This window comes from Hydractinia symbiolongicarpus, chromosome 12 (genome assembly GCF_029227915.1).
Source record: "Hydractinia symbiolongicarpus strain clone_291-10 chromosome 12, HSymV2.1, whole genome shotgun sequence".
In the NCBI taxonomy this organism is placed as follows: Eukaryota; Metazoa; Cnidaria; class Hydrozoa; order Anthoathecata; family Hydractiniidae; genus Hydractinia; species Hydractinia symbiolongicarpus.
In genome coordinates, this window is record NC_079886.1 from 7565779 (window position 1) to 7585463 (window position 19685).

General features: G+C 31.9%; 1 protein-coding gene across 1 annotated transcript in view; it reads left to right on the forward strand.

Moving 5' to 3' along the window:
• The first annotated feature begins 1704 nt into the window (after nucleotides 1-1704).
• LOC130622039 (transient receptor potential cation channel subfamily M member-like 2) overlaps nucleotides 1705-19685 on the forward strand; it is a 30067-nt gene continuing 12086 nt past the window's right edge. Inside the window, exons 1-21 of the mRNA XM_057437433.1 lie at nucleotides 1705-1861; nucleotides 6089-6237; nucleotides 6961-7043; nucleotides 7611-7767; nucleotides 8434-8632; nucleotides 9084-9229; nucleotides 9441-9636; nucleotides 9865-10024; nucleotides 10944-11079; nucleotides 11234-11309; nucleotides 12434-12597; nucleotides 12928-13062; nucleotides 14192-14242; nucleotides 15065-15227; nucleotides 15329-15539; nucleotides 15798-16026; nucleotides 17109-17364; nucleotides 17898-18022; nucleotides 18350-18745; nucleotides 18885-19056; nucleotides 19330-19492. Coding sequence (XP_057293416.1) covers nucleotides 1846-1861; nucleotides 6089-6237; nucleotides 6961-7043; nucleotides 7611-7767; nucleotides 8434-8632; nucleotides 9084-9229; nucleotides 9441-9636; nucleotides 9865-10024; nucleotides 10944-11079; nucleotides 11234-11309; nucleotides 12434-12597; nucleotides 12928-13062; nucleotides 14192-14242; nucleotides 15065-15227; nucleotides 15329-15539; nucleotides 15798-16026; nucleotides 17109-17364; nucleotides 17898-18022; nucleotides 18350-18745; nucleotides 18885-19056; nucleotides 19330-19492 — 3383 coding nt within the window. The 5' untranslated portion in view covers nucleotides 1705-1845. The remainder of the gene's footprint in view (nucleotides 1862-6088; nucleotides 6238-6960; nucleotides 7044-7610; nucleotides 7768-8433; nucleotides 8633-9083; nucleotides 9230-9440; nucleotides 9637-9864; nucleotides 10025-10943; nucleotides 11080-11233; nucleotides 11310-12433; nucleotides 12598-12927; nucleotides 13063-14191; nucleotides 14243-15064; nucleotides 15228-15328; nucleotides 15540-15797; nucleotides 16027-17108; nucleotides 17365-17897; nucleotides 18023-18349; nucleotides 18746-18884; nucleotides 19057-19329; nucleotides 19493-19685) is intronic.

Sequence of the window (19685 nt, forward strand, 5' to 3'; positions counted from 1 at the left end):
AAAAAGAATTAATTATGGTAGGAAAAATATTTTAGATAAAGACACAACCGTTCGAGAAGTGTATGCAACGCAAACAACAAGAAGTGATTTGAACAGTAGGGAGAAAACGACGGTTGACGACAATAAAAGCTTGTAGAGATATTCATACGAAATCAATGCGAGCAATTAACGTTTCACAAGTGTACATATCTAAGAAATTACAAGCCTAATATTAAAAAAGAAGCTTGTACGGATTCTAGTTTATAGAAATAAAAAGCTGAGCTATAAAAATAATTTTATAATAATTTTTCTAAAACATTTTTGCGCAGAAGACCTATCCATATCTAAAAGCGTTACTGTTTTATGTAAAAAAAATTCCCCTAAAGGTACTACAAGGCTGCTTGAAGGTTGTTTTTTTAGACAACTTCATTTTTCATTTCAGCCTCCAGCTATTAATGGCAAAATTTCGTCCTCAAAATTGACAAGAATTTGCTCAAAATGTAATATTTAAATTTTTACAAGAATTTGCTAAAACTCCTTTTTGCTTCGATTATTTCATTATTCTCAAGACCTGTATTGTATGTAGCCTGCTAAGTTTTATTATCTACACTTGAGTAACTTTGAAAGTATTCAGCCTTTTGAGTTACTTATTGGCAACCTCGATCACAGGGCTTTTTTCTCTTTTTGACATCGGGACAGCGAGAAGGACGACGGCCGGCGTTATAAAAAAAGATAAAGAACCCGGGGGTCGAGATTGGCTTATTGGTTGTTTAGTTTTCGACTCAAATCTTAACTCAAACGTGTACCTGTTTAAAAATTGAGCCCCCCCCCCCCCCCCTTGTTATTGTTAAAGTTTAAATTAAGAATATTCGTGTCATTAATTATTTTCAAACACTGGTGCACTTTTTCTGTCATTTAAAATTGGAAAGTACCTAAAATTTAAAAGCTAAGGAAGCATTCTTGCAGAAATATCGGACTGTAGTACTTTTCTTTCCGACCTGTAACAACTTAGCCAGGAAAATAACAACTTTGCACCCAGACCCTTTTTAAGATTCATTAACTCGAGTTTTTTTTTATTTTTATTTTAAATTTTAGATTTGATTATAAGTTAAATTTTAATTATTTTCTTCAGGTACTTTAATATTTAATTCCATTCGTATAAAGAAGAACTCAATCCTCATTTTGGGAAGTATTGATTACAGTAACCTCAAACTCTTCATCTTAGATGTTATTTTCGAATACATTAGTGAAATAAATTTCGTATTTGGGAGAGTGTTGTTGTTACAACTCTGCTTGACATGTTTTCTGAATAAAATGGAAGTAATAGTTATTTGGCACAAAGGAAGAATCTAAGAATCCAATTATATAATGAATTCAAAAAATGGAGTAAAGGGAAAATATTATAGAGAAAGGGATGAAAGCCTAGGTAGGTTTAGCTAGCGTATTGTTATTTCTAATTCTTTTATCGTACACCCACCAGCTCTCTGCAATGATATTAATTACAGCATATCTTGATGTGAATACCAAACTGCCGCATTATTTATCCAAACATATGTAACCGTCACCCGTGTCCGTGATAGGCGCCGTTTAGCGTCGCCCTCCTCAAGCAAAGTGTGGATTATTATTGGCTCACAGAGGGAGAGATTTCCCTTCTCCTTGGAGACTGATGCAAACAAATTTATCTTTGACTTACTGGCAAGTAAGACATTAGTAAATTATACACCATAAACAATCTGAATAGTAGAGAGCAATTATTCGAATCAAGATGGTAGCTTTATTTCGGTAAATCACAGGCAGAGTATAAAAACATGTCCAATTTGCAAATTTGAAATAGCTATTAAGCTAGCTAATATTATTTCAAGTTAAATGGCAAAGAAAACAAGTAAGTGTCACAGCTAAATTTAACTAACAAAATTTAAAAAATTATGTGGGATGTGACCACTAAATGACACGACTAAAATTACTGAAATTTTACTAAATTCTACTGGACTGACACAACACACAGGAGACTAAAAGGGAAACGGTTTCCTATGTTTTATAGCGAAATTCCCATGTCATATAGGAAAATTGTTTCCCATACAGGAAACTGTTACCTAAACTAATTTTTTTGATTTTAATTTGGGTTTCCCTTTTGGGAAACCGTTACCCATTCTCAGAAGCAATTTACGGAATTGCGGAAAGAGCTTACGATAATATTTTTTTTTTCCTTCGGTGAAAATTTGCTGTGTCTATCATGTCCTCTTCCTTTTTATTTCTTTATTACTACATTACGGTTTATGTCAAGAACACAGATTTTATGTCAACAATAATTCATCTATCAACAGATTTGTGGACTAAACATGTCTTTCCTAGCAATGGGACTGTTTATCCGCAACGGTTTATTAACAGGCCATACATACAGCCTTGTATCCCAAAAGTCCTGCACATATAACTTTGACAAAAAACATAATGTCAATCATACTGTGATGATATCATTATATACAAACGTTATTAAAACATTGTTGGTATAGAGTTATTAAAAAGGCTTTATTTCATACAATTTGTGTGATGAATATATACCTAATAAGGTCACATAATTTTGTAATATTTTAAAGGTTGTAATTTTGTGTGGCTGAGTCAACAAAATTAAAAGCGCTGTTTTGCATTTCAGTAATAATTTGGACAAGCTCGAAAATAATTAAAGTTTATTAGTTATAACATAAAAGATGAATTTTATTAAAAAAGCTGCCAGAGCTTGCCCTCACATTTAAAGGTGCTTTTGGGAAATTGACACCCTCATATATATCTGAATTGGGGGTAACGTCCATACTCATTGCCACACTTACCAGAAATAGGAGGAAATTATGTAGGTATGGAAAATTGTTTTTCGTTAAGACATGGCACCATAAAAGAGCAAAAGAAGAAGGATCTTTTTTCATGTTTATACGTCTTGCTTTTAATTACCACCTGGCCGCTTGCAGAATGGTATCTTAGCACTGAGGACTAGGTTTTTTCGACTTAGCAAAATTAAAAATAATAGACATAAGGCAAACAAGATTATCATTTGAGCTAATTTAGATTTTCTATCAAGCAAAATAATTTGTGTCTGGTTTTGGGTAAAGTGGCAGGGAATTGGTGAGTTTGGATCTAAACTTAAATTCCTCTGCAGCAATTCTGTCCTTATTACCTTCTCTGGGCTTTGTCCCCAGAACTATAAGTCTGTACATTTTCTTACCCAATTATTAACAAGTTGGGCTTAAATTGTTAAATTAAATTGTATAGTGTGAAAAAGAAATGTATATAATTCTTTTTATATTTACGAGCCTTAGTTTTCGAGATATTTATGGTCAAATTGGTACTATGGTCACCAGCTGTCGATGAGGAATTTTTGTTCAGTAAATTATTAATTTGTGTGATGTAGTTTAGTGGTGATGTACAGTACCACCTAAATGTAACTTTACAGGTACACAAGTTTTACAACGTCGTGTAATAATCTCATGTCTACATAAAGAACCTTCACATATCTTTTGTTTACACATGAACTTAATTGCTTTCTATTGTTATCGTCGTGTGCGAGTAATAACAATAAGATTTGATGAATCCTTTTGTGCTTACTATAACATGCATGCTATTGTTTGAAGGTGTTAACAATCACGAAAGCTAAACAATTACGAAAGCTATTTTTTTTAAAAAAATGAACGAACACGCGTAAAGCGTTAAAGATTTTGTGTTTAATGTAAAATCATGTTTATGCGAAGAATGTAAAATCAAAGCGATTATAATGAAACTTTTTATAATAGCTTTGTAACTTGCGCATTGCTACCTGTTTTTTTATTTCTATTTTGAGACAACTGTTTCGTTGTGCATGCCGCTAAAAATAGTAGTTTCGAATACTAGTGTCGGTGGATCAAATAAAACTTACTTGACAAAGATTAAAATAAATAAAGTAATTTGCCACTTTCGTGAATCCCAAGTTTTATTAATTTTTTGTTGCGTTGCGTTTTGTTACATCACTGTAGATTGTTTAAAAATGATGGAAAAAGCATCGTAGAAAGCAAGAACATCACTCTAGATTGTTAAAAAATCATTAAAATGGAATCGTTAAAAGCGAAAAGATCGCCGTAGGTCATTTAAAAATGATGGAAACAGCATCATAGAAAGCGAAAAAAAGATGAAAACGGGATCGTAAAAATGATCGTTTCAATTCGTATAAATTGTAAAACGATACAACATTAAGGTTTTTGTAAAAACAAAAAATTGCGCGCAAAACATGAGATTCTATCAAAGTATCATAATAAATCGCATGTAAAAACAAAAGATAAAATGTTGCTGTTCATGAGTAGAAACAATAAAGCTTTGTTACATTTTATATTTTTTCTTCTGTTGATCCCTCAACAGCTATAGCAATTAAATAAAAGTTTACATCAGCTAATTAAAGTTCGCATGTAAAATATGAACTCTATTGTTTTTACCGAGCAAAAATAACTCATGTATTTAACAATAGGTTCACAATAACAACGAAAGTTCTGACACTACCAAGGTTCATGTGAAGGGGATAAATGTGCATGATACACAGATAAGGCATTCTGAGATTAATGTCTGAGATTAATTTTATTTATGTTTTGGGATGAATATACTTAGTTTTATTTTCACTGTTATGAATATAATGATGGGTTCATCCCCTGAAGAAAAATTAGTGTATGGAACTTGTATGTATGTATATGCTCCAACAGCTCCAAGTGGTTTAGTGACCAAAGAACAGCACAGATTTAAATCTCAGTGCGCTGAAATTTGTTACCTAATTTGAAGATGCCTGCTAGTTTTTTTGCATAATAATGAAATTAAAGTAGATTTAAGTTATCTAATAGTATCTAATGTAGTTTATTTTTTTTTTAAGTAATACAAATTATTGTAACTGGTTTCTTACTGCAAGGTTCTTATCAACAAACAAAAAAATATGACCAAAGAAATGTGTTTTTAGAGTAAGAAGGCTTTGAGCGTAGAAGTCCAATTATTAGGTCTGAGTGCTCTAATTACTCCAAGTGAACTGCTTCTCAAGGAGTTCATCAAGATTCCATTCTGACCGCCCAAAATTACCAAAGAAATAAGTCGAGCACTTGGACCACACAGAACCAAATCTTGTGCGTGAAAGAAATAGCCCTGCGATGAAATGTGTTGATTTCTAAAAAATTGCTGGAAGTCTCAAAGTCTTTTGGATTTCAAAATTAGTATTACTTCTTTTCATGGTATTAAATTCTGGTAAATTATTTTTGTTACAACGTTGAAAAACATGCACAGTTTCTAACATCTTCTTGGGTAAACATAATGTTAAAATTTTATAGTGCTCGGTTGCATAAACATTGTCCCACACAAATTTCCAATTCCTTGCAAGATTTACATTCGTGAGAACAACACAATTCTGGTTCGGTAGCAAGAAAGCTGTAACTCTTTACGCAATGTAAATGAACTTCATCCGTATAAATCTTAAGCTATAGACGCCGTGTTATGTCACAATTCAACAAAGTATGTACGAATCAAGTTGGCTTTTGTGTGATAATGGCGGTGACTGCGGCAAAATTTGAACATTAAAAAATGCGAAATTTAAAAATTTTTGTGCCATGTTGTTTTTGTGATACGTACAAGAATGTTTTTTATCGCATAAAAACATATGTAGTTTTTTTCATTAGTTCTCCTTTAAAGACTAACATTCTTACCAAGGTATTTTTTAAGGTATTTGTTACCATATTGAAGAAAATATTTTGTAACATTTGTTTCCTTTAAGTTGGATTTATGCTGAATTTACAGAAAAATTTTAAACAACCTGAGAATAACATAAAATGCAAAATACCCATCCTTGTTTAAAAAATTCAGAATTTGGGTAAGAAGCAAATTTTCAAAATCCACATTCTTTTTTTCCACAATTTTTTTCTGCATTTTTATTTCTTCCCAGGTATCCTTTGGAAAGCTTAGTAAATCATCACTAAGACCCAAATATCAATATGATGACTACCACAGCTATGTAAAAGCCTGTCAATATTGTTTCAGTGATAAAAACTGGAGTTAAAGAAATTTAGCTGAATTTGTAATGCACTTTACACTTTATACTTTATTGTGTTTGTTCTGTGTTTAGATGACATGAGAGCAAAGCTAGATAGCCATACCCGAGGCACTAGAATATCACCTTCAGAAACTGTTATAGAGTTGAAAAAGCAAAAAAGGAGAAGGAAAAATTCTCTAACATCTGGTTCTGGATTGTTAAATTCAGCCAGAGATCTTAACGTAAGTTTCTTCCTTTATACGTCAATTCTAATTTGTATACACAACACTTTAATCAACTATTGTTAACAATGGGCAACCAGTTATTTAATTATCAAATTTGGTAACTATATACCTTGAGTCTCTTGATAGGGTTTTCATAAGGCTCTATCAAGCCATATTACAGTGTTCAGAGAACTGCGCACACAGTTGGGAGCCTTATGGGCCTGACACCTGGGAAAAACTACCTGTGACATTGTAATCCAATGATTTTTCCCTTGTTATTTGATAGCCTTTGTATTACTATTAGTCTTGTTAGTAACTGACTGCCAAAATGCTTTTAGTGGTAGTGTTTTTATTTTAAAACATTGGAAATGCAAGCTTGATGTTTGGATCTAAGTTTAAAAATTTTTTATTGAGTTCTTTGGGGAATCAGTAAATGGCAATTTTTTTGCTATGGTTAACCTTTTTTACAGGCAAGAACAAGGGATATGTTTTTTGCTTTAAGGACTGCAAATGTGACGATTTCTACCTGTTAGACTGCTGCGTTCCGAAATTCTTTGGGTTTTGAATGTTTGTTGCTGGTAGAAATAAAAATGCATAAAAAAGGAATTGGGATTTTTGATGATCAGCTCCCCCGGTAGAGGAGGATACTCTCTGAAAGCATTTTAAAAATTTACAAAAAAATGCTTGTTTTCTAGTTTTGCAAATGTAAAATGTTATAAATCTTTTCTATTATATTTTTAGAGACGCAGAACTTTTATTTCCAGACATTTTGACAAAAGAGAATGCCTTAGATATATTGAAGTCACAGATAGATCTGGCAACAAGTAAGGATTAAAAGATAGGATTTATGATTAGCCAAATGTATTGGTTATTCTACAAGACTTGTAGAGAATTTCTGTAACTTTTCTTTGCTAGAGCAAGTTATGAAACAGTTGCCCAAATTCTTAAAGAAGTAGTAAAGAAGTAAAAATACTTTCTCTACTAACTTTAAAAATATAAAAGCTGAACTTTTTGACTGTTTAGCAATATTTATACAATAGAAGTGACTTTTTTCTACTTATAGCCTTCGTAGATTGCAAATTTATTACTAAAAAGATAGAAACATTTTCTGTCTTGATACAATGCATAGTGGCATAGGAAACATATGTAAAGCAAGTCCAACTGTTGTACTTGATCAGAATTTTTGAGCTATAGATGAATTAGGTGTATATTTTGTCAAACCAATAATTTCTTAAAAATTATATATTCTCTGTAACTAACTAAAAACTGAGACATTAGTAAATCATAGTTAACTAATTATAGTATTCATGGAACAAAATTTTTCAATATAAAAGAACTGGATAAACAATATCAACTTGTTTTGTGTATAAAATATTTTTTTTCTACTTTAGAAAGTGTGGTTGTGGTCTAACAAGAGTAAAACATTCTAAAAATACAATCATTAGCCAAGATGCTGAGTGGACACCAGACAAATGTACAATAAGGATACCAACAGATGCATATGGAGAAATCAAATTTGATGATCAAACTAACAGCACTAATAAACCTGTAAGAATTGTTCTCATTTCTTTTCCCTTCATAGGATAATTTTTTGAAGGCAGTAACTAATATTAATACACTAGTCGTTGCCCGTGGAAAATCCACGGGATCGGCCGTCCTTTATATTAACCCGTCGCAACAAAGCGGATAAAAATATATCGCATTTGATATTCGTGTTTCCGTAACATCATTTTCTAACTCAGCGGGGGGTCCGCGCAGAGACAGACAGACGGAATACGGCTATTATTATAGAGACAACTAAAGAAATCGCACATCTTCTAACAATAATATCTGGAAATAAAACACAACAAACCCTTGAGAATCTTAGACACGTCATAGGGTTAGCGTAAAAACTTTTATTTCACTACGTCATAATTTTTAAGTTATGCATTTCTTTTTAATCATGATATTCTAGCTTATAAAATTTAAACAATAGACAATCAAAAAAATTCGTATTATTGAGAACAGGTCAGTCTCACTCTATCAGTAAACTCTTCATTAGTGTAAGTTAAAGCCATCACACTCCTTTACCATATAACTAGTTTAAATAAACATAAGCCTTTTAATAATGTTACTGTTGTTTTGATAACAGAACATGGTATTTGAATTTTAGTACAAATTGGGCATATCATAACTACATCTTAACTACAACTGTCACTACACCTTTATTTCTAGTATGTGCGACTCTCCGATGATACAAAAGCTGAAGATGTTATTAGAATTATGACAGAGAAATGGGAACTAGAGTTACCAACCTTGGTGATATCAGTTACTGGTGGAGCTAAAAGTTTTAATTTAAAGCCACGTTTGAAAGAGGTGTTTAACAAGGGTTTGATCAAGGTAGCTGTTTCCACTGGGGCATGGATTATTACTGGTAAGGAAAAAAGTGTTTTCAAATATTATTATAATCAGAAGTTGGTCCAGTGTTTTTGCTATAGTTACTGCATGTGGTGAAAACATTTGTATTATCACATGCATTCTTCTTATACATATTTGTAAGTCCTATGGATAGAAAAAAAAAGGGCAGACAAACAATGAAAAAGATAACTGATTTATCCATAGAAAAATTTTTTTTGGATTGTTAGGATTATTAGGATTATGCCTTTAGAAGAATGATTAAAGAGATATTTAGTGTTTAAAGGTTTTTTTCATGACGTCATAAACCCCCCTGTTACCAAACAGGTGAGTTGGCTCAGCTTTTAGGAATTTGAATAACATTGATCTTGGGTGGCTACTAGTTACTTGCCCCAGGGGAGATGTCAGATTTTTTAGATGTTGATTTTAGCATGACAGCTTAATATTTGAGTGTGTTGTTCTTCTTTTAGGCGGAACAAATACTGGTGTAATGCAGCATGTAGGAGAAGCTGTAAAACATAGGGGGAGCGTCAGTAATGTTGGTCGTTCAAATATTAATGTCATTGGCATTGCTCCCTGGGGAGTGCTGGAATCACCAGAAAGTTTGATATCCAAGGTTCTGTTTCTTATGTGTTGCATTCGTCACATGTTGTAAACCGTAATTATTTGGAAGTACACGCTTAGGCACTTCAAGCAAATTTTTGGTTAAAACCACTATAACGATCGTAGTGTAATAACATTTAACTTTGGCAGTTTGATACAAGGAATCTTTGTTGTTTGAGGTGGAATGAATATTTTAATAAGTTTTAGTGATTTGACTTTTCTAGGATGGGTTAGGGTTATATCCTGCAAAATACAAGTGTTCTTCCCTTGACACAAGCAAGACTGGTTTGGATCACAATCATTCACATTTTCTTTTGGTGGACAATGGAACGACAGGAGAGTATGGAACAGAAATACAACTTCGATCAAGAGTTGAGAACGCACTATCAAAGTGCAAAGTAAAATCAAAAGCAGAAAAAAGTAAGCATTGCTTCTTTAGATGGCATTTCATGTTATGATGAAAGTGAGTGAATTAGTTTTGATGGAATTGTTGTTTGATACAGGATATAGTTGTTAAGATGACATATCTGGACATCATATCTAATTCAGGTCTATACAGAGCGAAATATTAGACTGTATATTGGGAAACCTAACAAACTAACATTTTAACCTCATTCTCGTAATTATTTTAATTTTTTTCAACCTCAGGTGCTATTGATATTCCTGTCGTGATCCTCTGTCTTGAAGGTGGACCAAATACTATTAAAACAATGCTGTCAGCTATTCAAAGTGGAACACCAGCTGTTGTGATTGATGGTAGTGGCCGGGCAGCAGATGTTGTGTCTTATGCATACAAGCATTTGATAGAGTAAGGTTTTTTGGACAGAAGTTTAAAACTTAAATTCCAATTAAAAGTGATTCTCAATTAAATTTGAGCTATGTTTTATGTTTTTATTGTTTTCCAGTTAATATTAATACTACTACCAATGAGAGCTCATCACAGGTGGTCTAGGTGCATTTAAATTAAGTGATAAAAATCATACAGGAACAACAAACTTCAAAGCTGTCTTAAAAAGAACAATTTTTTTCTGGCTGCAGCACAAAGTTTTTTTTTATTATTTAAAAACTGAGCATGAATATGTAACTTTAAACACTGCTAAACTTTGTGTATCAGGATTTCTCATTGGTGGCAGCTCATAAAAAATTTAGAAAGTTTAAAGCTACATACATGCCTTTTAGCACTTTTAACCGAGAATATTGTAATGCTTCTGCTTTGTGCTTAAATCATTTTGAAATTTTTCGTAACATCTTGTGATCTGTAGATTATGGTACTATTTAGACTTTGTATGATACCTTTCAAAAGTTCATAAATAACAGACAGCGACATTTAGGCTTTGTATGGAAGTTTTTATGACATAAGGATGTTTAGGTTCCGTTCCAAAACCGTCAACATTAAAACTAGCAAGAAACCTTTTGATCCATTAGTTTTCTCACCCGCAAACAGGAAACAAAGCATTTTTGAAGAAGCCCTAAACTAGACAACTGTAAAAACCAGTTTCATTTAAGTACGGTGACAAAGCAAAGAATATTATTTTCATTATCAAAGCTATTATCATGACCCAATTTGAGATTCACAATGTCTTACGTATAAGCAAGCACACTACCACTAGGTCAACTCTAGTTATTCCTAAGAACTTATTTTTATGAAAACATTATGTATACGTAAAAATTTGTTTCTGCTGGCAATATAAGATTTTAACCTTAAGATATCACTTTCATTCTTTTAGTGGAGGCCCAGGTATTAGTGTAATTGATCCAGAATATGTTGAAGACATACAAAAAAAAGTGGAAGAAGTATTTGGAAAAGATAAAATGCTGTCTGTATACAATGAAATTGAGGCATTGCTCCGAAATCAAAAAATGGTATTTGTATAATTTTAATTAAATAAATATTTTGATTTACAAAAGTTTCATTTCTTTATTTCTTATCGTCAATGTTTATGTCTTATTTTGTGCTCTGTAAAAGAGGGTGGCAACTGTAGTGATAAGCCTTAGAATATATACAAATTCTTTCTAGATATCTGTGTTTCGACTTGATGACAATGTTGCAAAAAGTGATATGGATTTGGCAATATTAAGAGCACTGCTCAAAGGTAATACATATTTAAATTTTCAAGACCTTGTGTTGATATTTTCTTGGAACGTAGCGAAGTAGTAATGCGGTTTTCTTTGTAACCACAAGGTCTGTAGCTCAGCACGGGAATAATTACCAAGTGCCTTTACCACAGGTACTATTCAACCTATGCCATGCGAGGTAAAATGTTTATGAATGGCAATGTAAATCTATCACAAGTTTTTCGTTAAGCCCCCTTTTCCCCAGGGCTTAGTTGTCAGATATGAGGTGCTAACAAATTGTCAATTTGTCTCTTATTGCAAAACAACAATGTAAAATAGATTTGCTCTACATCTCAAAACGTAGTTTGATATCTTTTTTTGCTCAATACCTGATGAGTATCTGAATTCTTGCCAAAAAATTTCTTTTTTTGCTTGTTTTTTCTTTATGTGCACTCTGTTTTACACACTGTTACACGGTCAGTCATAGCATCAAGAAAGAACATTGTATTAAGAATCTTTAAGTAGAATAGTAATGCATCTCCCTGTGCTTTTAATGACTACACATGGTGGTAAATAATTTCACCCGTTAACATTCTAATAACAAAATTTTAACTTTAAGGTTTAGAAATCTATCCTTTAACCTGGAGTAGCTTGAAGTTCAGATAAACGATCTCGACTTTTGTTATCGACCTATTTCCTTTTTTTATTATTATTAAAATTACTTACCAAGAATAGCCTCTTCAGTTCCTATTGGTACTGCTTTCAACGGTCGTCATGCGAAGCACAGCAATCGCTCCACTAGACAACCACCTAGATATCATTTCTATTTTTATGTTGGGCGCTAAGCAGAAAGGATTGATCCACACTTTTATAGCCTCTGGCATGACTCGGCCAGGTTTAAAACCAGGACCTCCCACACTGAAAGCGTATCTTAAATGATTCTTACCTTGATAAGGTAACTTGAAGGCTTTGCCAGTCTCTAATACTATTGTATTGGTTACTGAAAGATAACAACAGAATTAACACAAATCGCGATATCAACAGCGTACACTCTACCATAAGTCTACCTACCACCAGTTATAAAAATAGATTTAATATATTTCTTTAATGCACTGGGATTTGATGAAAATGACTAATCTGTAACTAATCTTGTTCTTTCTAGCCAACAAAGAAAATAAGCTTAGCAAAACAAGTTTCCAAATGCAACTTAAATTAGCACTGGCATGGAAAAGAATAGATGTTGCGAAAAGTGAAATTTTTACTGAAGATTTAAAACAGAAGGCCTTAACACAACAAGCTGATACAGATAGAGATAATAATTATGAGGTATACAGCTGCAATTATCTTTTTATTCCTATACATACAATTTTTTCAATCAACTTGTTCACATGGTGGTCTTAAAATTATTTATTCTGGCATGCTTTTTTATCTATTTTTCTATTACATTATCAAAAAAGGGTTAACCAGTAGATATATTAAAAAGGCTTGAGTGTTCTGAAGAGAAATATGTTTGTTTCTGTATAAAACCCCCTGAAATGTAAAACTGCTCTTAATGTACTAAGTGTTTTCTTCTAAAATTTGAGTTTTTATAATTTTAAATTTGTAGCCACCACGTTTTAATTTATATATTTTAAAGACAGTTGTTTTTTGATTTAGGTTCAATGGTTGTATGAATCAATGCATGTCGCCCTTTTGGATAATAAGCCAGACTTCGTAGAGTTGTTTTTTCATGAAGGTGTCAACCTTTCACATTTTTTAACATTGCAAGAACTCAAACTGCTTTACAAAGGAGTAAGTGTTTATTTATCTGCAGTTATTAATCAATTTTTTTTTTGATTAGTTAGATTTATTTAAACTACAGTGTACCTTTTAAACTTTAGAAAACAAAAAGAAATTAGTTGATTTTTAGCAGATCACACTAAAAAAATTAAGCTTTTTAATGGTTAAGTTTCTTTAAAAATCTTTTTAACTGGAAAGTTTTTTATTTCCATAAAGTCAAGATGCCGTGCATAGTACTCCTTGTTGTCCGATTTTATTTTGACTTAGTAACAAAAAAGAAATTTAATCATAAAACAGAAATTTGTGCATCATCATTTGTATGTTGATAGGTGTCTTAATAAGTGTTTGTATTTATCTTGTGTACCTCTTGTTAACTACACATGGTAATTCACTTAATAATAGAAGTTCTCCAAGGAAGTTTGCTACCAAGCTAAAGCCAATAGGTTAATATAAAGGTTCCAATGAAACAAAATAGTTAAATGAATCAATATTGATCGACAAAAAGTAGGATTGTTTTTGTTAAAAAAAGCTGCTTGTAAAAACTCTCTGGTGCCTAACAGAATTTCCCCCATTCCAACCCTGTTGATATTTTAAGGTGGGTTTCCAATCCCTACATCAATTAAACCCCCTAAGATCACAAGATAAGGTTTCAATCATTTAAATTGTTTAAGCATTAATTCCTTTTTTAAATTAATCACTATACTTATTGGTTAAAATTGCTTCCAAATGATTGAGACAGGAACATCCGCGAAAAAGCTCTGTTTAGTCTGCCTGAACTCTTGTTAGTTTGTCCTTTTTAAAAAACAGTAATATCAGATTTATCATATTTATTAACTCTTCGTAAAACTTTCACTTCACTGCGATTCTTGGTATATTACTCACCTTAACTGGATAAATCTTGATTTTTTAGTCCATAGGCATTTACTATCTGCTTAATATACACTACTTACAATAATCTTGCATTCTTAGGTCAGATCTTCAATATTTAAAAATGTTTGTTTCTTCATTACACAATTGAAAACATTTAAACTCCTGTGCCACAACTTTTGTGTTTAATGATTTTTACAGCTAACTTTAGTTGTAAAAATTTTTAGATTTTAAAATGCGTGGAAATATTGTTATTAGTAATTGTTTTATTTAGATACCAGAAAATACTGTGATTCACTATGTTTTTGATAGTTATACCCAACTGGTACGTGTATTCTTGTTGTCATTTTAACATGTTTACACCTGTGTATATAACTTTTTTTATGTTATTATTTCAAGTGACTAGCCGTTAACCCGTGGAAAAATCCACAGGGTTGCCCGTCCTTTATATATCACATTTCGTGTTTCCGTAACAGGGCGCAGCTTTCGCGGACAGACAGACAAAATATGACTATTATTAAAGAGAAGTACACTGTAGGGATCAAATAAAAATGTGCAAAACGTCAATCTGAAGCTTAAATTTAACTCTTTCCATTCCCTTCATCAAAATGAAAGAATTTCGTTCCTGGAAACCACAAAAACTCTAGAAATTACATCCCTCTAAAGTTTGCAGATGACAAATCATTCCAAAATATATATAAGTCATCCAGAAAACACTATGTCAAGATATCAAATATTTAAATGTTGGAGGACGTTTGGCAATTTATGCTTTTACAACATTTACAACAACATTTCAATTTTAGCGTAATGTTTAGATGTATTCATGAAACAAGAGTCATGTTTTATACCCTTTAAAAAACCGAATTAGTTTAAATAAATAAAAAAAAAAAATTACTTCTTTTCTGCGTGTACAATCCCACAGGTCTTATAGACCATCTCTGTGCGATCTTACAAAGCCAAATAATTGCTGATGTGAGCCCATATATATTTCTAAAATACATTAGCAATTACGTTGGCGCATGCAAAGAGCTGATCCAAATCACATAGGCTGTTTTTCAAACAGTCTTACAATTTGTTTACATTTGTTAGGGATTTGTAGAATGTTTTAACAAAATATTATTCCCATAATGGTAATTTTTTTGTCTAGGAACGTCCTGATGTATTGGTAGATATGTTTGTAGTTGGGCAGGTTATTGAAGATCTAATGGGGGATCGGTACAAGTCAAGGTTTAAGACAGATGCCTGCTACCAACAACCACTAACTTTAAGAAAAAGTTCTAATCATCAGCCTTTGTTGGATAATATTGATGGTAAGAACACAGATTGTTATCAAAATAACTGATCAACCGAGTTATCCTAGTTTCAATAGTAAATATCTTTAGAAGTTTGAGTATTTGTTTCTGCACTTTAGATGATGACTCTATTACCACACCACACATGGATTTATTTATGTGGGCAGTTTTATGCAATCGAAGGGAATTAGCTCGATTGCTTTGGCAATGTACTCCAAATAGTATAGCTTGTGCTTTGATGGCGTCAAGGCTTTTGCAGAGTTTAGCTGACTATGCAGTGGACAATAAGGAATTATCAGATATGGTGGATGATCTTTTAGACCACAGCAGGTGCGTTTTGATTTACTTTGCTGTTCTTTATTCATCAACCGGTGCAGGTAGATTTACTTAAGGCGCCCAGCAGAAGAAAGAATGAGTGTTGTGGACCCCTAGTTTCTTTGTGCTGAAGTAGGAGTTGTATGCTTTAAGTGTGTGTTGTTTACTTAATGCTTTCACATGATACAGTATCCAAAAATACTTTCACATGTTTTTAAAACAAAGAAATAGATAGAAACAATGATACAATGCATAAAATTTTACCATTTTTAGAAGTTATGAATTAATGGCAGTTGGCGTGCTTGAAAAGTGTCGGGAAGAGGACGATAAATTTGCCCAAGCACTTTTGGTTAAAGAACTGCCTGATTTTGGTGGAAACTTATCCAGTTTGGACATTGCTGTGTCAGCAAATAGTCAGGATTTCATTGCCCACACTAGTTGTCAAACTTTGTTTAACCGGTTATGGATGGGGGAGCTGTACATTAACACAAAAACTGTAAAAGTAAGCTCACAGTATCATTTTTCATGTTCGTTTATGTACAGGAGGACTCACACGTAAAAATATTCAAGAAGAAAATTAGTCAATTATTATTCAATTTTTTTTATGTTCTTGTATTCTTCTTCTGTATATTATGTAGTTGAAGAATTTATGGAAAATTAAAGATAATGTGCAAATTGTAACTAATCCTTGAATATTTTTATAAAGTTGAATTAATTCAAAACAGTTCCAATTAATTCACTCGAAAAGTATATTCAACAATGGTTTTACATAATTTCTTCTTTCCCAACTAACAGGTTATTTAAAAATGTATTAAAAGATTTTGCATAACTCTTTTATTATTTTGTGTATTACCATGAAGAATATTCTAAATAATATAGAATTTTTTTTTTTGTCAATTTTCTGAAGTGTAAAATGTTGAAAAATAATCGAAAAAGAAATATTCCTTATAAATATTCTTACATCCAAGTTCTGCTTTAGTTAAAATAAACAATGATTATTCACACATTAGCCAAACCCTTTTTATCATTGATTTTTATCAATACTGTTTATTTCTCTGAAAAGAATTTGAAACTTGTTCAATGTTTAAGAAAAAGACTTGGTCAAGCACCTTAAGCTCTAATTCTTTTGAAATTAAAAACAATAAAACATAAAATACATTTAAAGCATATAGAAAGAATTGTTTCTTCTTCTGTTTTCTTTTCTCGAAGTCTTCACTACGCGGAATATTCTGTGCGAAGTAAAGAAATTGAAGATTCTATAAATGGCTGGTAGAAAAGTTTGCAGATCACAAGTTGAAATCAATTCTACTTGGAATTAGGATTTGTAAATTCGATATAATCTTTAAAAGATGTCTAGATTCTACTTTGGACATGGGTTAAAGACGCAAGGGTTTTCTTGTTTCGATTGGCCTACAATTGTTACATTCTTTCTTGACGTAAAATCCAATGTTTACTCTTCATGTATTATTAGATTTTATTAAAACTTTATAAAAGTTAATTTTGTTATAATGTAACGCATTATTTCCAGAAAGATGTTAAGATGTCCATAAATTTTTTATATCATTTTTTTTCCTCTTTTGATAGGTCCTCATATGTATCTTTATGCCATTCCTCATTAACGTGTTGATCACATTTCATGAAGACAAAGAAAATGATGCAGAAGATGCTCTATCAGAAAACATTTACGCAAATGAAAACACTAGTGACGAAAACGAAAACAGATTAAAGGACTCCTTAAATGGTTCATCTTTAATTGGTTCAGAGTATTCTTTACAAAAAGATTTTCATAATAGTGAAAGCCAATTGGAGGATGTACCAACAGATGAGCAACAACGAGATGGTAAAATTATTTGTGTTTTGGTTTATTTTTTGTTTACTGATCAGGCTATATTTGTCTGAAAGATATCATTAATGTATAGGTTTTGCCTTTTATTTTTATTTCTAATTTTTTTTGTTGAGTGTTTGTTTGGTTTTGAGTCACTCATTATGTTTACAGCTTAAGTTGATGTATTACCTTTGAGGTTGTTAATATTTTTTTGTTATTATTTCTTTAACATCAATTTATATACTTTACTACATATATACCCGGAAATAAATCGCTCATGTATTTAAACCTTACAACTAAGGAACAATGTTACCACTTTATTTTTACTGAAGCTGACAAAAATGTGGGTTAACTATTCTATTTTTTAGCATTTCTAGTTATGAACTCAGTTTATTTTCATGTAATAAGGTAGTTTATAATAATACAATTTCAACCTTGTATTGGTTTTAATGCTTCATTAGAATAAAATGCATGTTAACCTTTCAAGTGTAAAAACACTATTTTGTTTTATTCTGAACATGGACAAGTATGTATTAATTATTTCGTAGAAGAAGAAGCGATAGATTGCCATCATGACGAAATTGATATTTTGGGCATACAAACTAAAACTGGATATTTTAAGAGAATTGTTTGCTTCCATGATGCACCATTTGTCAAATTTGTGGTCAATGTGGTGAGTTGTATTCAAGGAGGATTCCAATAACACATAAGTCTGTCTTTAATAACCTGTTAAAACATATTACTGCATATTACTGGCTCATATAAAAACTCATTGCTAACTTCAGCTCAGCGAATTCTACATTAGTCTACACCTAATAGGAAAGGTATTTTCAGCCATATGTTTTTCCTTTCTGTCAATATAATCAATTATCCTTGTTCAGCAGAGAATGCCTCATAAGAACTAAGGCTGGTATGGTCTCCTATTTTCTGTGTATGTTTATAACAATAACATTGGGAAGTACGAACTTGGTCTGATATAATGTTGGATTTTTTATTATAGTTGTCATATGCCTTCTTCTTGCTACTGTATGCCTTTATCATACTGACACGGTTCAACATCAAGCTTCACCCTGCAGAATATGTGCTCCAAGCATGGGTGTTCACTCTTTTTTGTGAAGAGATACGACAAGTGGTGACACAGGAACCAAAGAATTTATTAGGGAAATTGGAATTCTACTTCCTCGATCCATGGAACATTGCAGATACGGTTTCGTTATTTGGTTTTATTGTTGCTACATCGTTGCGATATGTTGCAAATACATATGATAATGTGGAATTTTTAGTGGCAGCACGCATAATTTATGCAACCGATATTGTGTTGTTTATTATTCGGTTGCTGCAAATATTTTCTATCAACCGACACATGGGTCCGAAGTTAGTTATGATTCGTAAAATGGTGAGTCTCGTTTTATCATTGCATTATTTTCCTATAACATTTCCAATCTGTGCTATTTGTGTGCATCAGCTTTTTCTGTTTCTTCGAGAAAAATGTCTTCTTTATACACATGCTTTCGTTACACATTCTTTTTTACTAGTTGGATGATCTGGTGTATTTCGTTGTCATCTTGGCTGTATTTGTTATTGGATATGGGGTAGCAAAACAAGCTGTATTATTTCCAAACAGTGGATTATATAATGCTGTTGTTGGTGTGCTCAACAGACCGTACTGGCAAATGTATGGAGAATTATTCATAGATGATATATTAGGTATGTACTGTTTGTGGAAATAAGTAAAGATTAAAATGCATTATTGTCATATAATCCTTCTCTTCATTAGCAACTTGCCCTGTCGTCACAACTCAGTTTTAAGCAAAGGTCAAATTTTGTCTCACTTTTCATATTTCATGGAATTGTGACATTCAAAAGAATACATGGTGTATATAACATTGTTTCCTGAGATATCTTTCAATGAATCACCAATCTATATGTTGCAAATCTCCTGAAAAAAGCCAACTACTCTTTACTTTTTTTGTTTTGCAGAAGACAAAGTGAACTGTACAACTGGTCTTCCAGTGTGCATGCAGCCTGATGCTGAGGAACCGTGTATAGATGAGTATGGGAAATATGTAGCACCAGTCTACATGGCGGTGTATATGTTGTTTACTAACATTCTTCTTCTCAATCTGCTTATTGCTATATTCAAGTAAGTGATTTTTTGATTTTGTTTATAGGTCGTTTTAAATTTTGATACTTGATTTATTTTTTATTTATCCTAAAGTTTTATTGGGTAAAAACATAAAATACACGATGAAAGTTTCTCAAAAAATATATTGCTGATGCTATCTAAAATGTTGTATCTTCTCAACCAACAAACCAAAATGTAGAAATTGAGATAT